Source organism: Hyperolius riggenbachi, chromosome 4, assembly GCF_040937935.1.
Source record: "Hyperolius riggenbachi isolate aHypRig1 chromosome 4, aHypRig1.pri, whole genome shotgun sequence".
In the NCBI taxonomy this organism is placed as follows: domain Eukaryota; kingdom Metazoa; phylum Chordata; class Amphibia; order Anura; family Hyperoliidae; genus Hyperolius; species Hyperolius riggenbachi.
The window spans coordinates 171709408-171733672 of NC_090649.1; the positions used below are offsets into that span (position 1 = coordinate 171709408).

Here is a 24265-nt window from a genome sequence, read left to right on the forward strand (position 1 = left end):
AGATTGACTACAAAGAAATTCCAGAGGAAATTGAAAAGTTAAAAGCAGCTATTCTGTCTGACCCGAAGTCTATGCAATCCTGTGTTCAAATGATTGAGCAGAAGCTAATTCCAATTCAGGAGCAAAAAAAAATAAAAAATGAGAAGTTCCTGAGGGACTGACTCAACTATGAACAAATAAAAAAATTAGGGTATTGTTCCCCTCTTCACCCCTCCCAGTGGAGGCCACTGCATCATGCACTCATGAGCTGTCACCCTTTGGATCAAGTCCCAATCCATATTGTAGTCCTGGCCAGGTTAATGTAAACAGACATTTGGCTAGTGAAAGCTCCTCTCATTGCAAGAATATCAATAATGCAGTGCATTTGAGTTATTGACCAAGGCCTACTTTTACAGACTACTGTGAAGTAAACTTTAAATGAACAGTCATACTTTCAATGGGCATGGCAATAGAAGGGTTCAGTCACAGAAAAAGACCCATCACTGAAAAGAAAATGCAACAGGATTTTAGGATAATTTCATCCACATTTTGTTTCAAATTGAAATACACTGTAATAAAAAAAATAATCTATCCCTTCCTGTAAAATAAGAGTATTAAGGGGTCATCTCAGAATAATGTGACCTATATAACTGCACTGGGCATGCAGTTTCATACATTTGTATTGTAGATGACTGACTCCTTTTGTGATAACTATTCTCTTGATATTTTAAATTAGAAGCACATTATTCCAATTATGATGCACAACGAGCAGTTGGTTTAGCCGTGTTATAAGTCACAACCATCCAATGGTGAGGTAGTGTATGAACTTGAGGTAATGCCTCAGGGCCTGAGCCAACTTGTGCACTTGTGTGCATTTGTCAGCAACACATCTTTATTACAGTCTGATACACACATTGCAGAAAAATGTGTAGAAGGGTGCAAGTGTGCTTGGAGCCGGAGGATGTTCTCCAATCGTTTCCAGCCCAGAAAAACCAAGGTATATCAGTGCAACTGCGTACTTTATAACAATAAAAAAAATAAAAAATTGTAAGATCTATATGGGCAAAAGTATTGAGAATGTCACAAATATTAGTTTTCACAAGATGTGCTGCTTCAGGTTTTATGATGGCAATTTGCATATACTTCAGAATGTTGATGAATTGAAAAGTCCTTCTTTGCCATGAAAATTAATTTAATCTCAAAAAAACATTTCCACCGCATTTAAGCCCTGCCACAAAAGGGCCTACTGAGATCATTTCAGTAATCGTCTCATTAACACATGTAAGAGTGTTGATGAGCCGAAGGCTGAAGACCATTCTGTCATGCTGATACCATATACCGGATCATAACGAGCTTCAAGGAGAGAGAATTTCGATGGTGGGAGGCACTCAATTCGAAAAAATAGAATTATAATTCTTAAAAAAATTCTTAAAAGAAATAGATAATGTTTTGTAAAATGTTTAAATATAATTTAATTTATTAGTTGCGAACAGCACAGTGACAACGCGTTTCTCGGCGTAAGCCGCTTCCTCGAGTCAAGTGTGTGTCGGCTAAGCCGTTAGGAGTATCCAGATGCGCCTGTCTGAGTTTTTTGGTTTTTGTTTTCCCAGTTTTGATTCAAGGAGAGAGGTTCAGTTGTAGTGAAGAAGTCTTCAGGGTGCCCCCAAAAAAGTCCAGCAAGCGCCAGGATCATCTTCTTAAGATGATTCAGCAGTGGAATCGAGGTGCCACCAGTGCAGAGCATGCTCAGAAATGGTAGAAAGCAGGTGAGAGTGCGTGTGTAGGCAAAGTGAGGCAAATACTTTTGGAGGAGGGCAACATGAAAAAACATCCTGCGACAGCAACTTCCTCCAACCATCCAAGAACAGTTTGGTGAAGAACAATGCCTTTTTCAGCATAATGGGCCATCGTCATAGAGCCTAAGAGATAACTTATTGGCTCAGGGATAAAAACATTTACAATTTTGGCTCCTTGGCCAGAAAACTCCCCAGACCTTAATCCAGTTGAGAATGTGGTCAACCCGCAAGAGGCAGGTGAACAAGCAAAAATGCACAAATTCTGACAAACTCCAAGTATTGATTATGAAAGAATAGGTTGCCATCAGTCAGGATTTGGCTCAAAAGTTACAGAGGTCTTAAAAAAAAAGGCCAAAACTGCAAATATTGACTCTTTGAATAAACGTAATCTATTTATTAAACGGCTATCAACTCACCAAAGTGACTTATTCCACCTGACTGCTGCTGTTGCTCACCCCTCAGGACATCAGAAAGATCAGCCTATGTTACTCTTTATTGAATTATGTATCAGTAATTTGCTCTGTTTGTCCATATTGGACTGCTGCTGATAGCCCATATTGGATGCATAACCTATAGCTCATACAGAGCAAGCCTGTCAGACACTGCGAATGGGTAATCTGTATGCATAGCTCCATGGTCCTTCCCCCGTGTGTGCATGTCCTATCATTAGAGATGTCCCGAACGGTTCGCCGGCGAACCGCCGTGGTTCGCCTTCCCGGAAGTTCGATTCGCCCCATAATGCTCTACATCACAGTCAGCAGGCACATTGTAGCCAATCCGGCTACACTCAGCCCTGGAGCCCCACCTTCCCTTATATAAGGCAGGCTCCGGCGGCCATTACACTCACTCGTGTGCCTGCTGCTAGTAAGAATAGGGCGACCTGCTGCAGACTTGTTCTCCTAGGGAAAGATTAGTCAGGCTCTTGGCTTGTTAACTTGCTCCTGGCTGAATCGTATTGCTTAAATAGCACCCCTCATTCAACAGCTCTTTTCAGAGCTTATCCTGTTGTTGTGATTTTTTTGTGTGTGTGCCAAACTAACACTTGTGTTGTTGCATAGACAGCATTGCTAATTCATACAGTGTGTGCCACTGCCAGCAGCACATTCAGTGACTACCTGTGTGTGTGACAGGGAGCTGAACAATGTACTACACACTACTGCATTTATACCTACTAGTACCTGTTGTGTTTAGTTAACCCACCTCATCACTGCATATACCTACCTTTGTGTTGAGTGAACTGACCTCACTGCATATAACTAGCTGTTGGGTTGAGTGAACCCACCTCACTGCATATACCTAGCATCCCACCGAGATGGACAAAATGGACAAACCAGGTAGAAGAAGAGGTAGAGGCAGACCCAGAGGAAGGCCACCTGGCACCGGCAGGTCTGTGCGAGGTGGTGTTGCTGTGATTTCGTGCGGACCTGGCCCAAAGTACAGTGCTCAGAAGAAGGCACGTGCCATCACTTCCCAAAATTGTGAGGACGTGGTTGAGTATTTAACACAGAACACCTCATCTCCCGCAGCCACCAGCGCTACAACAAGCACCACATCCGCTGCATTTGACATTTCGCAGGAGTTATTTGGTGTGGAAATCACTGATTCACAGCCAATACTGCTACAACAAGATGAAGGCGCTAAGCAAGTTACCCCACCTCAAACGTCTGAGTTAGGTGGCGATAGTATGGACGTAACGTGTGAGGAGGAGGATGATGAAGCACCTGATGTTGGTGCAGTTGTGGAGGTGTCTGAGGAAAGGGAAGCTGGGCAGGAGGATTATGATGACGATTATACAGATGCTACGTATGTTCCCAATAGAGGAGTTGACCAGGGGGACAGTTCAGAGGGCGAGCCAGAGAGGAGTAGGAGGAGAAGAGTCCATGAAAGAAGCAGAGGAAGCTCGTCCTCAGAAACACCTGGGGGCAGTGCCCGGCGCCATGTATCGCCAGCTATGGACAGGCAGCCAACATGCCCTTCAAGGTCAGCTGCTGATGCCACCGTAGTGCCATCACCCCAAGGGGGGCTCAGCGGTTTGGAAATTTTTTAACGTGTGTACCTCAGATCGGAGCAAATCCATCTGTTCTCTCTGCCTCCAAAAATTGAGCCGTGGAAAGGCCAACATTCACGTAGGAACAAGTGCCTTACGAAGGCACCTGGAGAAAAGGCACAAACAGCTATGGGAAGAACACCTGAGGAAAAGCAGCACCCAAAAGACAAGCCACCCTTCTTCTCCTCTTCCTCCTTCAGGTGCAGCATCTTCAGCCGCTTTCTCCCTTGCACCTTCACAGCCACCCTCCTCCACACCGCCTCTGCCCTTGAGCGGTTCCTGCTCCTCTGCCCACAGCAGTAGCCAGGTGTCCGTGAAGGAAGTCTTTGAGCAGAAGAAGCCTATTTCTGCTAGTCACCCTCTTGCCCGGCGTGGCGGAACTATTAGCTCGCCAGCTATTACCATACAAGCTGGTGGAGTCAGAGGCTTTTCGTAAATTTGTGGCCATTGGGACACCGCAGTGGAAGATACCAGGCCGCAATTATTTTTCACAAAAGGCCATACCCAAACTGTACCGTGCAGTTGAGAGGCAAGTGGTGTCATCTCTTGCGAAGAGCATTGGGTCAAGGGTCCACCTGACCACGGATGCCTGGTCTGCCAAGCACGGGCAGGGCCGTTACATTACGTACACAGCCCATTGGGTCAACCTGGTGACCGATGGCAAGCAGGGAGTACGTGGCTGCGTAGCGGACCAACTTGTGACACCTCCACGGCTTGCAGGCAGGCCTCCTGCCACCTCCTCTCCTTCTCCTCCTGCTACATCCTCTCCGCTGTCATCCTCCTCCTCCTCCTTGGCTGAGTGGCAGTTCAACTCTAGCGGTGCTGCCATCTCCTCCTCTCCAGCTACACAGCCCCATCTCCCCAGAGCCTACGCTGCCATTTTAGACATGTCTTGCCTCAAAGCGGAGAGTCACACTGGACTAGCTCTCCTGGCTGCTCTTAACAAAGAGGTGGAGCAATGGCTGACCCCGCACCAGCTGGACATCGGCAACGTGGTGTGTGACAACAGCAGCAATCTCCTTTCCACGTTGAATTTTGGAAAGCTGACACATGTACCCTGCATGGCACATGTGCTGAATCTGGTCGTGCAAAGATTTGTCTCAAGGTACCCAGGCTTAGAGGACGTCCTGAAGCAGGCCAGGAAGTTGTGTGGGCATTTCAGGCGGTCTTACACGGCCATGGCACGCTTTGCGGACATTCCGCGGAGAAACAACTTGCTGGTGAGACGCCTCATTTGCGATAGCCCGACTCGCTGGAATTCCACCCTGCTCATGTTCTCTCGCCTGCTAGACCAGGAGAAAGCCGTCACCCAGTACCTGTATAATTACAGTAGAAGGACACAATCTGGGAAGATGGGGATGTTGTGGCCCAACAACTGGACACTGATGCGAAATGCATGCAGGACCATGCAGCCGTTTGAGGAGGTGACCAACCTGGTGAGTCGCGCTGAAGGCACCATCAGTGACTTGATCCCCTTCGCTTACTTCCTGGAGCGTGCCGTGCGTCGAGTGGTGGATGAAGCTGTGGAGGAGCGTGAACAGGAACAGTTACGGCAGGAGGAGTCGTGGGAGCGATTTTCATCCGAACCAGATGTTTCCTCGACACCTGCGTCAGCACAGAGGGAGGAGGAGGAGGAGGAGTCGTGTGGGGAAGGAGAGGAGTCAGACTCGGGTGAGGATGAGGAAGGGGTTTCTGTGGAGGAGGAAGAGACAGCGGCAGAAGAACAACCGCAGCAGCCGTCACAGGGGGCTTCTGCTGCTCCACGTTCTCGTGGTATTGTTCGTGGCTGGGGGGAGGAAGAGGACTTGCGTGACGTCACTCAGGAAGAGCAAGAGGAGATGGAGAGTATGTCTGGATCCAACTTTGTGCAGATGGCCTCTTTCATGTTGTCCAGCCTGTTGAGGGACCCCCGTATCAAAAAACTCAAGGGGAATGACCTGTACTGGGTGGCCACGCTACTAGACCCTCGGTACAGGCACAAAGTGGCGGACCTGTTATCAACTCAACAGAAGGCGGAAAGGATGCAGCACTTGCAGAACAAGATGGCAATGATGCTGTACAATGCATTTAAGGGTGATGTGACATTACAACGCAATAAAGGTACCACTGGCAGTAATCCTCCTCCTCCCAAGTCTACGCAGGCAAGGACAGGACGCTCCAGTGATCTCGGGGTGATGTCGGACATGCGGACATTCTTTAGTCCAACGCCTCGCTGTAGACCTTCCGGATCCACCCTCCACCAACGCCTGGACCGGCAGGTAGCCGACTACATGGCCTTAACTGTGGATGTAGACACTGCGAGCAGCGACGATGAACCCTTGGTCTACTGGGTGCGCAGGCTTGACCTGTGGCCAGAGCTGTCCCAATTTGCCATCCAACTTCTCTCTTGCCCTGCCTCAAGCGTCAGAAAGGACCTTCAGTGCAGCTGGAGGCATTGTCACTGAGAAGAGAAGTCGCTTAAGACACAACAGTGTTCAGTACTTCACATTTATCAAAATGAATGAGGCATGGATCCCGGAGGGCTACTGCCTGACCGAAGACTAAGTCAGTCCCCACACACAGCATCTCTGCCTGCAGGCCGCTTGACTGCCTTCTCCGCCACCACCAACAGGGTCCAGGACTCTAGGCGGATTCCTGAATTTTTAAGGCCGCTGCTAGCAGCGGCCGCTATACTAATTTTTCTGCTGCGTGTACATGCCTGCCTAATTTTTCTGGCTGCACTGCGGGCGGCTGTAACAAAAAAAAAAGGCATGTACATGTGTCCATCCCCCTTCATGATCATTACCTTGCCGTGGTGAAGGGGCTTGCGTATCACAATGAAGCAATGATCGCCGGCTATATGAGTGTCTCGGGTGGGGGTGGCACACCAAAGATAATAAGGTCGTTGTTTCATTGTGGTCAGAAAAAATTTGATCAGCTGGACAGTCACTGTTCTGTCATTCAGCTACATCAGCCGGGCGACCATATGGGCTGTAAAGCCACCATCACCTGCACTCTCGTCATGGTGCGCACCAGTCCAGCATGGCCGTCACTACACAAACGGCTGTTTGCAGTCACTGCATACCTTTCACTGCATCTGTGACTGCACATTGTATTATACGTGCATACCTTGCACTTGAATGGATGGCAGACTTGCCCTCCATAACTGATTCTCGTGAAAGGCAAGTGGTGTCATCTTTGTCCGCCATAACAGATTCTCGTTAAAGGATTTAAAGTGAATTCACTTCAACAACAGCAGGTCCTCCCAAGTCCCGTATTGTTATTTTTGGTCACTACCTCGGGGCGGGCATGCCATACCTGATTGCCTTCCTTGCCTGGATGTGTGGTGGTAGCTGTTTCTTAGGCTCCAACTCCGGAACGGAATAGAAACCGGATTCCCCGGCCATTACCCATGGTCAGTCACCATGGTACTGAGAAAATAGTACCATCTACAGTTTCACACAATTGAAAAAATGGCAGACTTGCCCTCCATAAAACATTCTTGGCAAATGCTTTTGGCTTGGTTTGTCTTCCGCTGGATCAAGGGTCCATCTGACCACAGATGCCTGGTCTGCAAAGCATGGTCAGGGCAGGTACAGCATGGGTCTCAGCAGGCTCCCACTTCGGACCGGAATCAAACCTTGATTCCCCGGCCATTACCCGTGGTGACAATGGCAGACTTGCCCTCCATAACTGATTCTCATTAAAGGATTTAAAGTTAATTCATTTCAAAAACAGCAGGGCCTCCCAAGTCCCGTATTGTTATTTTTGGTCACTACCTCGGGGCGGGCATGCCATACCTGATTGCCTTCCTTGCCTGGATGTGTGGTGGTAGCTGTTTCTTAGGCTCCAACTCCGGAACGGAATAGAAACCAGATTCCCTGGCCATTACCCATGGTCAGTCACCATGGTACTGAGAAAATAGTACCATCTACAGTTTCACACAATTGAAAAAATGGCAGACTTGCCCTCCATAAAACATTCTTGGCAAATGCTTTCGGCTTGGTTTGTCTTCCGCTGGATCAAGGGTCCATCTGACCACAGATGCCTGGTCTGCAAAGCATGGTCAGGGCAGGTACAGCATGAGTCTCAGCAGGCTCCCACTTCGGACCGGAATCGAACCTTGATTCCCCGGCCATTACTCGTGGTAACAATGGCAGACTTGCCCTCCATAACTGATTCTCGTTAAAGGATTTAAAGTCAATTTATTTCAAAAACAGCAGGGCCTCCCGAGTTCCGCATTGTTATTTTTGGTCACTACCTTGGGGTGGGCATGCCATGCCTGCTGCCTTCATTGCCTGGATGTGTGGTGGTAGCCAACCATTTGTTAGGCTACAACTCCAGACCGGAATCACACCAGGAAGGGTTCCCCCGCCATTACCCTTGGTCACAATAGCAGACTTGCCCTTCATAATAGATTCTCGTTGCAGGTACTGAACAGCAAGTAGAAAATGTAATGTAAAAAAATAGATGTAAGCTTTAACAATGGTAGAGAAAGAACCATCGAAAGTTGATAAGGCAGACAGACATTACCTAACCAGACATCACTGAGTGAGGAAGAGCAATCCTCGCCATGGTGCGCAGTAGTGCAGCACGGCCGTCACTACACAAACAGCTGTTTGCGGTGCGTTACACAGTGAGTTTGGTGTGTCAGTGTGAAGCAGTACACTAATTACACTACCTAATTGATGTATACACATGCAAGATGTTTTAAAGCACTTTAGGCCTGCAATTTAGCATTCGATGTGATTTCTGCCCATAAAACGATGCTTTGCGTCAAATCCAGATTTTTCCCCGGGACTTTTGGCATGTATCCCACTCCGCCACCTGGGAGTCCAGGTATTAGACCCCTTGAAACATGTTTTCCATCACTTTTCTGGCCAGCATAAAGTGTTTCTAGTTTTCCAAGTTCGCCTCCCCATTGAAGTCTATTGCGGTTCGCGAACTTTTTCGCGAACCGAACCTTCAGCGGAGGTTCGCAAACAGGGTTAGCGATCTGAAAATCGAAAGTTTGCGACATCTCTACCTATCATTAAAGAGAATCTGTATTGTTAAAAATCGCACAAAAGTAAACATACCAGTGCGTTAGGGGACATCTATTACCCTCTGACACAATTTCACCGCTCCTCGCCGCATTAAAAGTGGTTAAAAACAGTTTTAAAAAGTTTGTTTATAAACAAACAAAATGGCCACCAAAACAGGAAGTAGGTTGATGTACAGTATGTCCACACATAGAAAATACATTCATACACAAGCAGGCTGTATACAGCATTCCTTTTGAATCTCAAGAGATCATTTGTGTGTTTCTTTCCCCCTGCAGCTATCTTCTACTGAAGTGTCAGGCTGTTTCTTCCTGCAGAGTGCAGACAGCTCTGCCCGTATGTAATTCATCAGTATGTGAATGCCCAGCCAGCTCAGAGGAGGATTTATCCAGCTTGTAAAAGATAAGAGAGAAGAGAGAAGCTGCTCTAATCTAAATAATACACAGGCAGTGTGCAGAGAGGGGCCTGAAGGGGGGAGATGCATCACAGAACCACAACACTGAAGAACTTGGCAGCCTTCCAGACACAGGCTGACAAGTCTGACAAGAGAGAGATAAGTTGATTTATTACAGAGATGGTGATAGTAGAACGTGCTGCAGTAAGCCAGAACACATTAGAATGGCTTTTGGAACTTGTAGGATGATAAAAAACAGGATGCAATTTTTGTTACGGAGTCTCTTTAATGCTGCGCTGGGCTAAAAGTCACAGTGAAGCTCTGCCCCACACTTTGATTGGGTGTGGGGAGACCTATATACATATGCTAGCAGTTTCTCCATACAGAGACCTGTTGAGGCTAATTAAGGTGGGTACTAAATGGTGGCATTGGTATCTGGACAATATGTTTTAATGACACATTTTTCCTTATGACACATTTTACTTTATATGTATTAATGTTATAGCTTTTTAGCTTAATTCTCAAATATAGTATATTTATAATACAGTTCGGAATAAGCCCTCCTCTTTTTGATTGTTTTTTCAGATTGTCTATAAAAGGCTTTGAAACATAAAATATTTGTAATTATACTTCAATACACACCAGAAACAACCCAAAAAAAATATTTAAAACACTGAAGCAGCAAACATTGTGAAAAACAGTATTTGAGACATTCTCAAAACTTTTGGCCAGGACTGTACGATATGAACTTCATACAGTATATTCCTAACTGTGTTTTAAAGGATAGCTGTACTCAGTTAAAGGGACACTGTAGGGGGGTCAGGGGAAAATGAGTTGAAGTTACCCGGGGCTTCTAATGGTCCCCCACAGACATCCTGTGCCCGCGCAGTCTCTTACCGATGCTCCGGCCCCGCCTCCGGTTCACTTCTGAAATTTCAGACTTTAAAGTCTGAAAACCACTGCGCCTGCGTTGCTGTCTCCTCCCTCCCACTGATGTCACCGGGAGCATACTGTGCAGGCCCAGTATGGTCTGTGCCTGCGCAGTACACTCCTGGTGACATCAGGGAAAGCGAGGACACGGCAACGCAGGCTCAATGGTTTTCAGACTTTAAAGTCTGAAATTGCAGAAGTGAACTGGAGGCGGGGAATCGGTGAGTGGCTGCGCGGGCACAGGATGCCTGCGGGGGACCATTAGAAGCCCCGGGTAACTTCAACTCATTTTCCCTCTACCCCCCTACAGTGTCCCTTTAAGCACAGTTATCTTTAGCCCCCTCCTGAACTTAAGAAATGTAAACGTATAAGTCATTATACAAATATATTTACTGTGGCATCTCTAGCTCCTGTACAAATATAAACAATTGAACTCCTTGCTGCAGTGGATATGCAGTCTGCAAAAATGGGAGTCAAGCCAACTTTCCAGCCAGCCGTTGCGCTTGCCATAGCATGGTGCTTGTTTGTTTACACTGATGGTAAAGAGCCAGGGACATGGTAGCCCTCTGTAATTTTATAGTTCTATATGCATAACAACAGATCCCAGAAAGTAAAGGCTGTTTGTGTTGAGGACAGGTGACAAAGGATGCTCTTTTATCTTACAACATACCATAATTACCTTTAAGTATGTATGGATAAACATGAAAAGGGCTTTTTTTCACTGTGAAATGTGCAGTGTGCTTAGGTCCACACTACTCCTGTGCATTCTCATCTAACTGGCTTACCGTAAGGCCTTTAAGCTTTGGCTTTACTTCCAATGCTGTACACTTGCTTACTGATCACCACCACTCTATTGCACACTTGTTTAGAGGATGCATTTTGCATGTTATTCACACAAAGTAAAGAGGATGAATAGTGACTTCTCATAAGAAGATGAGACAAGCTGGATGGAAGCAACTGAAATGATACTCTTTACAGATGAAATACGCAGCTTCACGGAAAATTTAAATTAAAACGATGCTCTCTTAAACAGACACTTTAGATTAACTATCCCATCACAGGCCGCCTTCAATAAGCAGTCTACAGTATGTATGGTACAGACAGCAAGCAATTTCTTAAAGGGATACTGTAGGGGGGTCGGGGGAAAATGAGTTGAACTTACCCGGAGCTTCTAATGGTCCCCCGCAGACATCCTGTGCCCGCGCAGCCACTCACCGATTCTCCGGCCCCGCCTCCAGTTCACTTCTGGAATTTCCGACTTTAAAGTCAGAAAACCACTGCGCCTGCGTTGCCGTGTCCTCACTCCCGCTGATGTCACCAGGAGCGTACGGCGCAGGCCCAGTATGGTCTGAGCCTGCGCCGTAAGCTCCTAGTGACATCAGAGGGAGCGAGGACACGGCAACGCAAGCGCAGTGGTTTGCAGACTTTAAAGTCTGAAATTCTAGAAGTGAACCGGAGGCGGGGCCGGAGAATCGGTGAGTGGCTGCGCGGGCACAGGATGCCTGCGGGGGACCATTAGAAGCCCCGGGTAAGTTTAACTCATTTTCTCCCGACCCCCCTACAGTGTCCCTTTAAGTATTATCGCAACTTTCCATTGCCGTTAGCACAGGCAATCTTTTTCAACTGGGTCACAGACACCAAAAAAACAACACAAATGAAACACTACAAGACTATATTACCATCATACCAGAATCAGTTTAGGATTTAGCTAAATCTAAGAATTAAGCCAGCATATTAACTGCAAAGCTTCTTTAAGACTCACTTTGGATTAACTTTTCTTACTTTAATTAGAACAATTTTAAAAGAATGCAATTGACTCTAAATTTATTTCGCTAAATCCATTCATTAGAATAAGAAACACTTTTCCCTGTATATATATCTCACTTGCTTTACACTGCAGCTGTCGGGATCTCATCAATTTCATTAAATGGATTGGAAGTATCTATAATGCGTGAATAGTAAATACTAGGATCTCATGTGGAATTATACCGATGACACATGGTTGGCGTTCAATAAATAACTACGTAGAGGGTGTATATTTAGCCTATGGGCTTGTAGGATTTGAAAAGAAGGAAAAATATTCAAAAGTGTGTTCATTTTTTTCAGTGGCATTGTGAGCTTTTGCAAACTCTTTGTCTCAGACACTGTTGTACAGCGAGAGGGTAGCATGTTTTTGTTATGGTAAAATTAAAAAATAAAGATTTTGTTTGATGCATAATTTACAAAAAAAAAAAGAAAAAGCTATCCTTTATAATAAATCTAGCCCAAGTCTGAGGCTATGTTTCCACTAGTGCTGTGTGATTCCGTTGCCGAAAACGCGTAAACGAATTTGCATACGGATGCAAATTCAGTCGCGTTTTTATGCGAATTGTAACATGAAAATGCATGCATTTTCGTGTATTTTTGTAAGTATGCAAATTTAACCATGTCGGTGTCTGTGTGCTTTTGCATTAATTTTACGTGAAAATGTACGTGAATTCGCATGGAAAATTTGCATAGCGAAAACGCATGCGATTTTCCTATTAATTACATTACAGGCAAATCCACACTAGCCATGCGGTGTGTGAATTCTGATGGCTCTGCTGTGCAGATTTTTCTGCACAGTCCACCGCACAGATTTCCTGACAAATGGAAACAGGCCTATTGACTATTATTGGGTATCCGAATCTGCATGCAGAAAACGCATGCAGATTCGCTCTGGTGGAAACGGGCCCTTAGAGTGCAGGGACAGATTACCTTTTCCTACCCTGTATATGACAACCAGTATGTTGCGATAAAAAAAGAAAAAGAAAAAATAATTTAAATCCTATTTTGGTGCCTCAAAATGTGAAATGTGGCCCAAAGTCATGACTGCATAATTTCAGATACAGTATATCTCTGTGGGAGTATTCAGTTTTTTCTCTCCACATCCTCTTTTTACTTACGGTAACACCATATACCTGGTCAAAGGATTAATGACTGTCCATTTTTATTTTCCCTGCCTCTTATTTGCTGTACTTGTATTAAAAGTCAGAGCTTATTTGGTTTTTATTGCTTCTGAATAGACACCTGGCCCGAGCAAAGCTACCTAAGGGCCGCATACCTCTTCACATTGTCTGTTCCTCTACTCATTCCCCACGGCCCCCGTACTGGCTCTTTGAAAAATTAGACTCTTCCCCACCCTATTTACTCCCTTGAGTGATTACTCCTTCAAAAATATGACTTTTCAGACAGGAAGTGTCAGGCTTGCTGAGATGTCCCCCCCATCACCTTCCCATTTCATCCTCTTAAAAAGAGTAAATAGGGTGGGGAAGAGTCTAATTTTTCAAAGAGCGAGTACGGGTGCCGTGGGGAATGAGAAAAGAAATGGACAACACAGGTATGTGGATCCAGCATGATCATACCTTTCTACATAGCTGAGGTGGGTTTGCCTCAGGTCAGATAGAATACTAAAAAATAACATAACTGTCTTTCTTCAAAAATATTGATATTCTCATTTTTATTCCATGCAAGAAACAGCTGCAACACGTGCCCATATATGTATAACAGAACAGCTCCAAGGTCTCATAAGATGCACTCTATCATTTCAATATTGATAGCACATTACGTTTCAGGCTCATCAAGCCACAAGAAAAAAGTGATGGAGAGACAATCCTGAGTCCTGTACAGGCACGTGCAGAGAGGGGGGCTCTGGATGCTCAGGCACCCCCCTCTTTTATATTATCAATAAAGAGGCCCCTTTTGGCCGCTGGGAAGCCCCGCCCATAAATGGCGGGAAGCTCTTCCCCCATGTGGGAAAGTGTAGAGTGAAGAGATGGCACTTTATGCAGGGAGCACTGATTGGCTGCTGCTGACACTGACAGCAGCTTCTGTGAGTGTGAGCGAGTGAAAGCAGCCTCATAGCCTCCTCCTCCTAGTTAATCAGAGCAGGAAGAAGACAAAACTGCGGTTCAGCAGTCTCCCTACCCTCCTCCGCTCCCTACAGTACTAGGGTCTGCAGATCGTGTTCTGCCTCTGTATGAAAGCAGAGAGATGTGTGCCTGTGTGTGGCTCTGTCTCCCTCCTCGTGTTATTGGTGCACAGCTTGTAAACTTTCAGCTGTGTCCAGCACTATGTCTCTTTCATCTCTGCTCCCCAAATCCTCAGTGCGGGCTGCAGTCTGATGTTCCATTGCCAGGACTAGATAAAAGGAGAAGGCTGAAGCAATGCATGCTTCCTGTAGGGTACCCCTCTCTTCTGGCTGGGGTTTCAGGGATTTGAATTTGGATCTGAGATTCTTACTGCTGGCAGCTTGCTTTGGTAAGGAAGTAGTAAGTGAATGTACTGTACATCTTTCTTTTTCATGGTGAGTTGCCCAATTACACATTATTTACAGGAGATGAGGCTACTGCTATATCAAGCCATGTTAGCAGTGCCTTACTGTACCACAGTATCTGATTTCTCCCCAGAGGCTTCGTTCTTCTGTAATAGGCTTTGTTAACGGCTGCAACTTTATTTAGTCACTTTATTTAGTGCACGCATTCCCAACACATAGGTCCATTCAGCGTAGAAATGAATTATTGTGCATGCACATAACTAGTTCTTCTGGGTCAAGGGTTGGTGACTTATAAAGTTGTGGGCACTAACAGAGCCTATTACAGAAGAATGGGCCCCCACAAGAGTAATCAGAAACTACTCTATGGCTCTGAAAGCTTGCCCCCATCTGTCAGTAGCCTAGTTTTCTCCCTTAACCTCCCTGGCAGTTAATTTTTTTTTTCCAAATGGTCAAAAAAACTTTTTTTTTTAATTTTTTTTTTGTTTCATGTAAAGCTACCAGAGTGGTAGCTACATGAAACACCACTAGAGGGCGCATGTGGCCCTCTAGTCCGATCGACGACGGCAACAATAGCAAACAGGGGAGCGCGTATATAACGCGTTCCCCTGTTTGGCTTCTCCTGTCGCCATGGCGACGATCGGCATGACGTCATGGACGTCAGCCGACGTCCTGACGTCAGGCGCACTCGATCCAGCCCATAGCGCTGCCCGGAACTCATTGGTCCGGGCAGCGCAGGGCTCTGGCGGGGGGGCCCTCTTCTGCCGCTGCGTGCGGGCGATCGCCGCAGAGCGGCGGCGATCAAGCTGTGCGCGCAGCTAGCAAAGTGCTAGCTGCGCGCACAGCACTTTACATGGTGAAAATCGCCCCACCAGGGGCTGAGATATCTCTCTGGGCGGAGCTCGGGCTTACCGCCAGGGAGGTTAATGTTTATCTCGGGTATCCTTAAAGTTGATATCATGTAAAGCCTCGTACACTCAATAGGCAGGAGGCAGCTGTTAGAGGCTGCCTCAGGTGAGAATCTAGAGTGCCCACAGGTGTCACATAAAGATGTTGCCCTCTTGACGTCATGACTGCGAAGACGCGGCTGCCTAGGAGACAGAAAAGACGAGAACGTGTGGCCTCCAGTGAGTGATCCGAATGACTCCACACTGTTGAACGCAGCCAGCGTCTGTGCGACTGAATGTGTGTCAAGCAGAGGTGCTCAGGGATGGTTTAAGACAGTAGGAGAGCTTGGGGGGAGATCACGTCACTGCAGGGCAAGGGGGTTGGGAAAAAGGTCCCCCACCACTTGTTACTACTGTGCATTTTTTTGGTGAAGGGAATAAGGCCCCTTTTTAAAATTTTGAGCACCCCCCATTTAAGGACCCTCTGCACGGCCCTGGTCCTGCATATCAATATAATAAAGCAATAGTGGGGCAAAGTAGGAACAAAGTTTTGCTGCCAGTTCTTTGTTCTAGAAATTTGACCCACTACTCTTTTCTTTCAAGAGTGCCATAAAGGGCAAAAAAGTCAGAAGTTCTAACCTTTCCCGTCTTTCTAAAACCAAATTCTGAGTGGACCTGGGCATGCTGCCATGTTGCTGAGCATTTTTTAGAAACATGCCTCAGTGTGTGATAAGCAGCAACATCAGATAATGCATGGACAATATTGTTTGACAGGCATAAACAGCTTTGCATTCTGACAGCCCGCTGCTGCATGTATATCTGTACACAATGCAGTACTGTTCCATTTAATGAATGCGAACAAGGTCAGTAATGCAATAGGGAGAAATCCAGGTACCATGCATTTCTGTAAAAGGCCTGACCAGCTGTGTTAAGAACCAATGCAATAGTGTGCACATGCCCTCTTCAAAGAAAACATGCTGCTTCAGAAATGTACAGGTCGTCATTGCTCAATCTTTCTTGTTAGCAACCTGGCTATAATGGTAAGCCTCAAATGGTGGCCATACATGGTACAATAAAAACTTTCGATTATCCCGTTTATTCGATCTAAATGATCGAATCGAATGAAAGTTGAAAATTGTTTTTTTTTTATCTAGAAATTCAAACGATTATCCCGTTTTTTCGAGAAAAATCAGATCAGACATGTTGATCTTTATGTTCGATCTAACGGAATAATCGAACTAAATTATCTAATCTAAAAAAAATGAAAAATTGTACCATGTATGGGCACCTTAAGGTTGAATACTTTCTAATTCACTTGTTTCAAAGAACTAGTAGATTAGGAAATGGCTTTTTAGATATCCCACATTTTATTTTATGTTGAAAAACTTAAAAAGTACATTTAATGTTTTATTGTCTCTGCTCAATGACACAGACTTTCAAGTGTCCCAGAGCCAAAATATATGAACTATTGGCCTTTTTTATCTATTCCTTGCGCTCAGAAGTTGTTCTCTGCAAGGCAAGAGCTTTATGGCTGTAATTCTTCATCAGTGAGAGACACGCTATAGTCCGACTGGGTCCCGACTGGAGAAAAACTCTCAGCTGCATAACTGAAAAGGTAACTCTTTTAGGCATTTAGGCTACTTGCGCACCAAGACGTTGCGTTAGGTGCTACGTTAAGGTCGCATAACGTGCACCTAACGCAAGGCCTGGGGCTCTTCGATGTGGACGTCAGAGTGAGCCGCGTTGTGCAGCTCACTCTGGCGTCCGTGATGCGTACTCTTGGACGCATGCGGCATCACGTGGTCCCGCCGGCCAATCGCTGCACAGAGCGGCCGTACCAGGAAGTAAACACTGCACATCACAACGTGCAGTGAATATTAATAAGCCATGTGCCTGGCCGCTCTCCGCTCCTCCCCAACATGACTGAGCATGTGCAAACAGTCTAACGCGGCTTAAGCCGCTGTAACGCTATAGTATGCTGCACTTTCGGAAGAACGTGCAGCGTTACATGTAACGCAACGTGGACAGTGTGAACAGCCCACTTGTGTTACATTGCTGTGCGTTGGGGGAGCGTTACAGGCTGCACTAACGTGCGCCTGTAACGTCTTAGTGTGTAAGCAGCCTAAAGGAAAAATAGGAACACATCCTACTTATTTGTATACTTGGCACTGTACATACACATCTATCACATCATGTCACATTCAGGTACACTTTATAGTATGTCTTTTAAATGTTATTTATTTTATTATTGTTTTTGTTGCTAAGTTACACACAGAACAGCATTGCATGGGGGGCATTCTGGGTGGTAACAGAGACCAGGGATCATCTTTAACTAGGGCTACTCACAAACAATATTTTCTTACTTTGCTGTATTACGCCTTTCCATTAATTAGAACTACAGCAGTTTTCTAAGCAAATCATTGATTTAAAAGGTACATAGATATGAGTCACATTCTGTCTCTTACTGACAAAATCATAGTTTTCACAAACACCACCGATGCAAAGGTAACACAGAATAAGGGCAAGCTGTACTTGATACTCATTATAATTATGAACTCCAGCAATAATTCACTGTTAGTCATCCGCTACCAATGCATAATGATGTAAGGTTCCATTGACTGTCAGGAGCAGCTGCAATGTAGCAGGTCCCAGTAGAGATGATGAAGTTAACCCAGTTTCTAGTGATTTATAATTTTAATCTCAATATAAACAATACAATATGCAGATAAATGACGTTGCTTCTAATAAGCGTGCACAGGAAGAGGCACTAATGGTGCTGATGGCATCTAGCTTATGTAAGGGTGACAGCTTGTATGCCACCTGGTTATTCATTCATAAACAAATACAAAAATTGCTCAATTAGATTACTGAAATCTCCAGCTCTTACCACCATCTGTAGGTACCCTAGACATGAAACAGCAGAAACCATTTGGATTAGGCAATCATTTTCATGTCCATGGAAATCAGCAGATGGGACCAGAGCCCCAAGCTCACCGATCTAATAGCAAATACCCCGTTGTTTTTGGAAGTTTGGTATTGTCCTCCTCCTAAGACGAATTAGCACTGGAGCTGTAGTCCAAGCTCCACCCTCTGCCTGAGCCCTAGGCATCAACATACATGCTTGGATTACCCAAGCATACATGTTTATGTGAATTTACACATGAAAAATCGCCTGGCAAATAGATCATGCCTATATAATATTTAAGCCAGCTTTACAACAATTCCAAGCTCCTTAGGTGATTTTAAACCAGACATAATGATTTATTACACATGGATAGCATGGATAGCGATTACATGTATTAGACTGTGATAAAAAAAAAAAAGAAATGTGCGCATGATTAAATGTCATAAGAATTCCAAATGTTAAAACAAATATCACTGAAAAGCAAGCAGGAGGTAGATTTTGCATAGTATTACTAAATAGAATAAAAAACTACAAAACAGCATTTGTGCATGCTTAATCTAACAAGAAATAAATTATGCTGATAATAGTAATGATAGAATACTACAAATAAAAAAAAGACTTTGAAAGGAAAAAGCAGTGAGATGTTTGCTACAATGAGGAATATGGAAGTACCTGGATGGGCATAGTTCTGTGTAGCTTCAATGCCCCCTTCTGGTGGAATTTTGCAAAACACGCAGCACAGTAATCTTCACCACACTCCAAACACATCTTCAGTGAAAAGCATTGAATAGAACAAAAACAAATTACTGTATTGACCAAAGGTTCCAGGAATTCAGCACATGTGTTAAATTATACAGCAAGCTCTCGGATAATCAGATGAAACCACCAGAGTTATCAGTATCAGTGCTAAGGCTTCCAAATGTGTGTACAGTTTTTAAACAAGTAATGTATGTATGGAAGTAAAATGTTAACAGGAGAGACAGAAACTGAAGATGAAAACTACATACTGTATATAAATATGTTTGATGTCCTCATTTGGAATTTAAGCCAGAAGTGAATGTGTAAACTTGTGTTTGGGCATATCCAGACTCCAGTAAATAATGCCCTAAATCACTGTAATGGTGGCCACTAATGATCCAATCTTTTTTATCCAATCTTACCAAGTATAAAGGCTGCCATACACTGGTCGATTGCCACCAGATCAACCAGCAGATAGATCCCTATATGATCAAATCTGATCAAAGAGGGATCTATTGGCTGCCTGCACTGCAAACAGATTTTGAATCAATTTCACTATGAAACTGATTCACAATCTGTGGAGCTGCCGCTGATGCCGCCCCCCACATACATTACCTGAACCGGCCGGCACGAGTCCCCCGGTCTCCGCTGTCTCTTCTCCGCTCTGGGCTCCAGCTTCTCTTTACTTCCTGTCGGGGGAAGTTTAAACAGTAGAGGGCGCTCTACTGCTTAAACTTCCTGTCGGGACAGGAAGAAAGTGAAACCAGGCGGAGCCCAGCGCGGAGAAGGGACAGCGGGGACACGCGCCGGCGGAACAGGTAATGTGTTGCCGCTAGCGTCGGGCGTTGGACATTCAAATGCCGCTATCGACACACTCCGACCCGCCGGCGATCGAGCGAAATCTTCCGCGTGAACAGATCGACGGGAACGATCAATTTCGGATTGAAATCGATCGTTCGGTCAGCGTTTGCGCAACAATTTCACAGCAGATTTGATCACAGTGATCGAATCTGCTGTATATCGGTGGGAAATTGTGTAAGTGTATGGGCCCCTTAAGGGACTGTCTAAATTACCTATTCAATATATTCACTCAATTTGCCCTTATACTACATAGATTTGGTAAGATTGGATGAAAAAGATTGGGTCATTAGTGGCCACCTTTAGTGGCCACCATAATACAACTCCAGCCCTTTACAGTAGAACACCAGAAGCCTGGTCTTTTGAAATGGTCTCGACCCTGAGTCGCTGAAATGCTTTGTTTCATCCACCACTAAATAAGATAAATTAACTCCGGTATATTTGAGGGTTAATAAATTATATTTTGCTAATGCAAAAATGTGTCTCAAAATCACACCTGCATGCTCTGAGCAGAGTTCAGATAAGGTCTGTGTGTGAGACCAGACCTGTGTTTTGATTCTCTCAACCTTTGCTCTAATCTCTAGTGCCCATACTCTCAATATTGCAACCCGGTCCACCTTCCGATTCTATAACTGTATCGAATCGAAGCGAACTGGTGCGGTAAAATGGCTGCCTGATCAATCTTTTGATCAATTTCCGTCCAAAATCCATCAAATGGATCAATTGGGAATGCTGGAAAATCTTGGTAGCAAGAGCTTGATCGGGAGAGTGGAGGAAACCGCGTTTTGATATTGCGACAATCTACTTGCCCCATGGACCCCTGGCTGGCATCCCTTCAAGAGTAAAGTGTCCCATCCCCCCCCCCTCCCCTTCCCCAATGTGCAGTGTTTTAAAGCCCCACCATGATTGTGAGCGCTGGTAGCTCGTGACACTGGTGCATGTGCCAAGCCATATGGTAACAGTGCTCTCTGTGACGCTGAACACCGGAGGAGACCAGGGGTCATAGCGGTGGACAGGTGAGACTTTAAAACACAGAGTACGAGCATGTAGGGGACACTTTGGATCTGGAGGGCGGCCTGGCAGAAAGTGGCAGGAACATTTGTAATAGATCACATGCTGAAATCTATTGCAAATCACTGGACAGTGTGTGGGCAGGCATTACTTCCCTCTCTGATCAGATTCCATCAGTAAGGGACCTATCTAATGCTCAATCTGGCCACACATTGAGTGATGTGTGGCCAGCTTTAGCCACCTGACTCCTGCAAGGACTTTTCACAGTCAAAAAATGTAGGAGGTACACAAAATTATCCATACAAGAGATTATGCTCAAGGGTGAAGCCAGCAGTGTACTGCCTTGACCTGATCTTATGTAAAGGAGCAACAGCAGCAACTAGTGTCAGGCAGCAGGACAGTACAAGTGTAGGGATGTCAGCTGCATACCTATCCCTTGGGTGCAGGATGACAGGATATAGAATGCCATCTGTCAATAAAACTATAAGTAAACTGTAGTACACACATCGTCGTGTGATGACAGTTCAGCAGATCTTTATTCCTTTAGATGCAGCAAATACATACCAGCATAAGGTCAGTACACTCATACAGGAATCTGAAAACCGAAATTTCCGGATGGACTGAAAACTACTTTTAATACATGTTGTTAAGAATACATGATTTTAACCTGGTTACAAGCATAGAAATATTGTGTTTTTTATGTGAGCATAGAAGCAGTTTAAAGTACATATGACAGGAAAATAGGAAGGCTTGCGATCCTAGCCTCTGAATACTGGTCTTCTGGTTGCAATGCTGGTTGCAATGCTGATTCTCTGTCTGGACCATTTTTGATCTACTTGCTTGGAATGAGTGGGCAAAGCATTTGCCTCCAATCTGTATACTTTTTCTAGTTGAGCAACACAAACTGGAACTAAGCATGGTGTCGATAGGTAAGTTAGTGAGTGAGTGAGTGAGTGAGTGAGTGAGTGAGTGAGTGAGTGAGTATAATAGTTGTCATTATAGCCAGGAGAGGTCTAATAGATTGTGAAAATATAAGACGACATTTTAGTCATGGAAATGGATATATTTGGAGCTGCAATAAATTTTACTTATATGGAGGGCTTTGTGGTCCAGCCATAAGTTGTATTTAGCAGTAAGGCTTAGTAGAATATCTGAAAGTACTAAAAAAAATGCAGCGTACTATCTATGGTAGATCATTTTCCAGGGAGCACTTTGAAGACTAAGGTACTCAGAGGTGAAATAGCTGAATTATGTTTGACCTGTATTGTTAAAGAAATCACACATCTGAAGATCATGCGGGCTACATAAGGAAGTGTGATATCTTTACCAGCACAAGTGCAAATGTATCAAAACTAAGGTGAATGGTTTGAAGGACAATTGAAGATCGAATTACTACAAAAATCATGCATGGATAAAACTGAATCCAAGGGAAGAACAAGTAGCATTGTTACTGTTAGCAATCAGATGACAGAAATAATTGCAGGAATTCTTCAATGCAGTTGCGATATTTTGCTAAGCTACTCTAAGTCACCTTCTCTAGGGTGCACACCAGGTAAGATAGCTCCCAAGTCACATACCTGTTCATGTAGTTTGCTCAATAGAGACAGCCTGCCCCTGCCACGCATAATTGCATTATTATGTGGAACCAATGTTTCTTTGGGCCCTGGCACACCGGAGAGCTTTTTGCAGGTCGTTTTTTACAGTCGCGTTTTTAAAATTGCAACTTTTTGGAAAAATCACAATCATGGCTAATTTGAAGAAATTTTACAGTGATTTGAATGAATGCAAGTCAATGGAAGTGTTTTTTTTAGAAAAGAAAACAACTTGCAAAATGCTCTCTGGTGTGCCAGGGCCATATGTAGGATAGAAAAGATAGTGTATTCGGTTTCAGCCCTTGCTACTTCTGATACTGCAGACGCAATTGCACATCCTCTGTCTTTATATTTGCATAGAGGGTTTTCCTGCAGCCATTTACAAGTCTGGTGATGCTTGGTCTGAGCATCTACTAAAGCAGGATTACCCACTTGGCAACCTAGGCAGGTGTTTGGCACCTGGTGGGTGTCAACGGGGCCACCTGCCACGTTTTTTGACCTCTCTCCACTTCAGCTTACCAAAAGGACCACAAGGGGCCCCACAGCTACTACGTTGCCTAGGGCCCCGTTACACCTTAATCCATCTCTGGAATCTACCACTTCATTTACTCTCTTATCATGGTTACAAACCAGAGCATATCCTTATTTAGATGTTTCTCCAGAACATACAACATCTCCTAAGGCTTCCTAAGTTTCATTCACAGTGGCAAACTAATTACCAGTACTAGTAGTTATATAATTATTTGAATGCATATCAAAATATGTGGACAGAAACTACCCTTCAGTAAGTTATAAAAAAAAAAGAGAAGGAATCAACAACAACTCTAATTTGGTTAATGTTCTGAAGGACATGGGTGAAAAATGATTCAAACTATCTGGACGTGTGGAAGTATCTGAAAACCATGGAATGGAGAATTCTTCAAAAAGTAATGAGAAGCTACGGTGTAATTAAAAATAGTGAACATTGGGCTGGGACACTGGGATGTATCAGAGCCCTATATAAAGGAATATCACTACCTGAAAGAAAAATTTACTGTCAACTTGGTGATTGGCACACATTGATTTTTACAAAGGTTGATCGTGTTAACTGAAGCGGTCACAATGTCACGAGGACTGTACATAGCAAGAGCATTAGATGTTGTCAATGGTGTAATTCCCTTGATAATGTTGAATTCATTAGCATCAGGTACATTAGTGGCAACTGTGTGTTCTGCAGAAGACATGCACACTCTTGTGGTATAAATCAAAGAGCAGAAAAATCAGAGAAACATAGAAGTAACATGTATCAGTGTCTCTATGAAAGGCAGATATTAGAACGGAGATCAGATCCCGTACTTTCCAGTGCCCTAGGCCTGCTGTCACCAAGAGGCCACCCCCCGAAAAAAAATTGTCCATCACTCTGACTAGCGATCATTGGTTTGAATGGGCTCATCTCAGTTGTGCTGCTCTGCCCCCCATTTAACAAATGATTCCTGTAATTTGCGCTCCTGCCCGAATGTGCACAGCAGCCGATAGTGTTCTGGGCATGCATACTTGAGAAATTATGCTGATGTATGACCGGTACTTGTCAAGAATGCATAACACTGTACCGGCCATGGGCAGGAGCGAGAAATTACAGGGAGCGTGAGTGGACAGAGCATGCGCTGCTTCTTTGTCCTCTGTGCGACTGGCTGCAGTCATAGCCACAAACAGGTGGCAGGGCAGTGCAATGGAGAGAAGCCCATCCAAAACAGAGAACAGGTAAGTAGCAAACATCCTGTCAAGACCCACTTTGGATGTTCTGTTGTAATTGGAGTGGACCTGAACTCAGAACTTC

At 44.8% G+C, this 24265-nt stretch overlaps 1 protein-coding gene across 6 annotated transcripts in view; it reads right to left on the reverse strand.

Annotated features, from left to right (window-relative positions):
• Positions 1–24265, reverse strand: part of ZBBX (zinc finger B-box domain containing) — a 291614-nt gene that overhangs the window by 193355 nt on the left and 73994 nt on the right. For all 6 annotated transcript variants that reach the window (XM_068280953.1, XM_068280952.1, XM_068280949.1 and 3 more), the window contains one exon: positions 18923–19018. In XM_068280953.1, coding sequence (XP_068137054.1) covers positions 18923–19018 — 96 coding nt within the window. The remainder of the gene's footprint in view (positions 1–18922; positions 19019–24265) is intronic.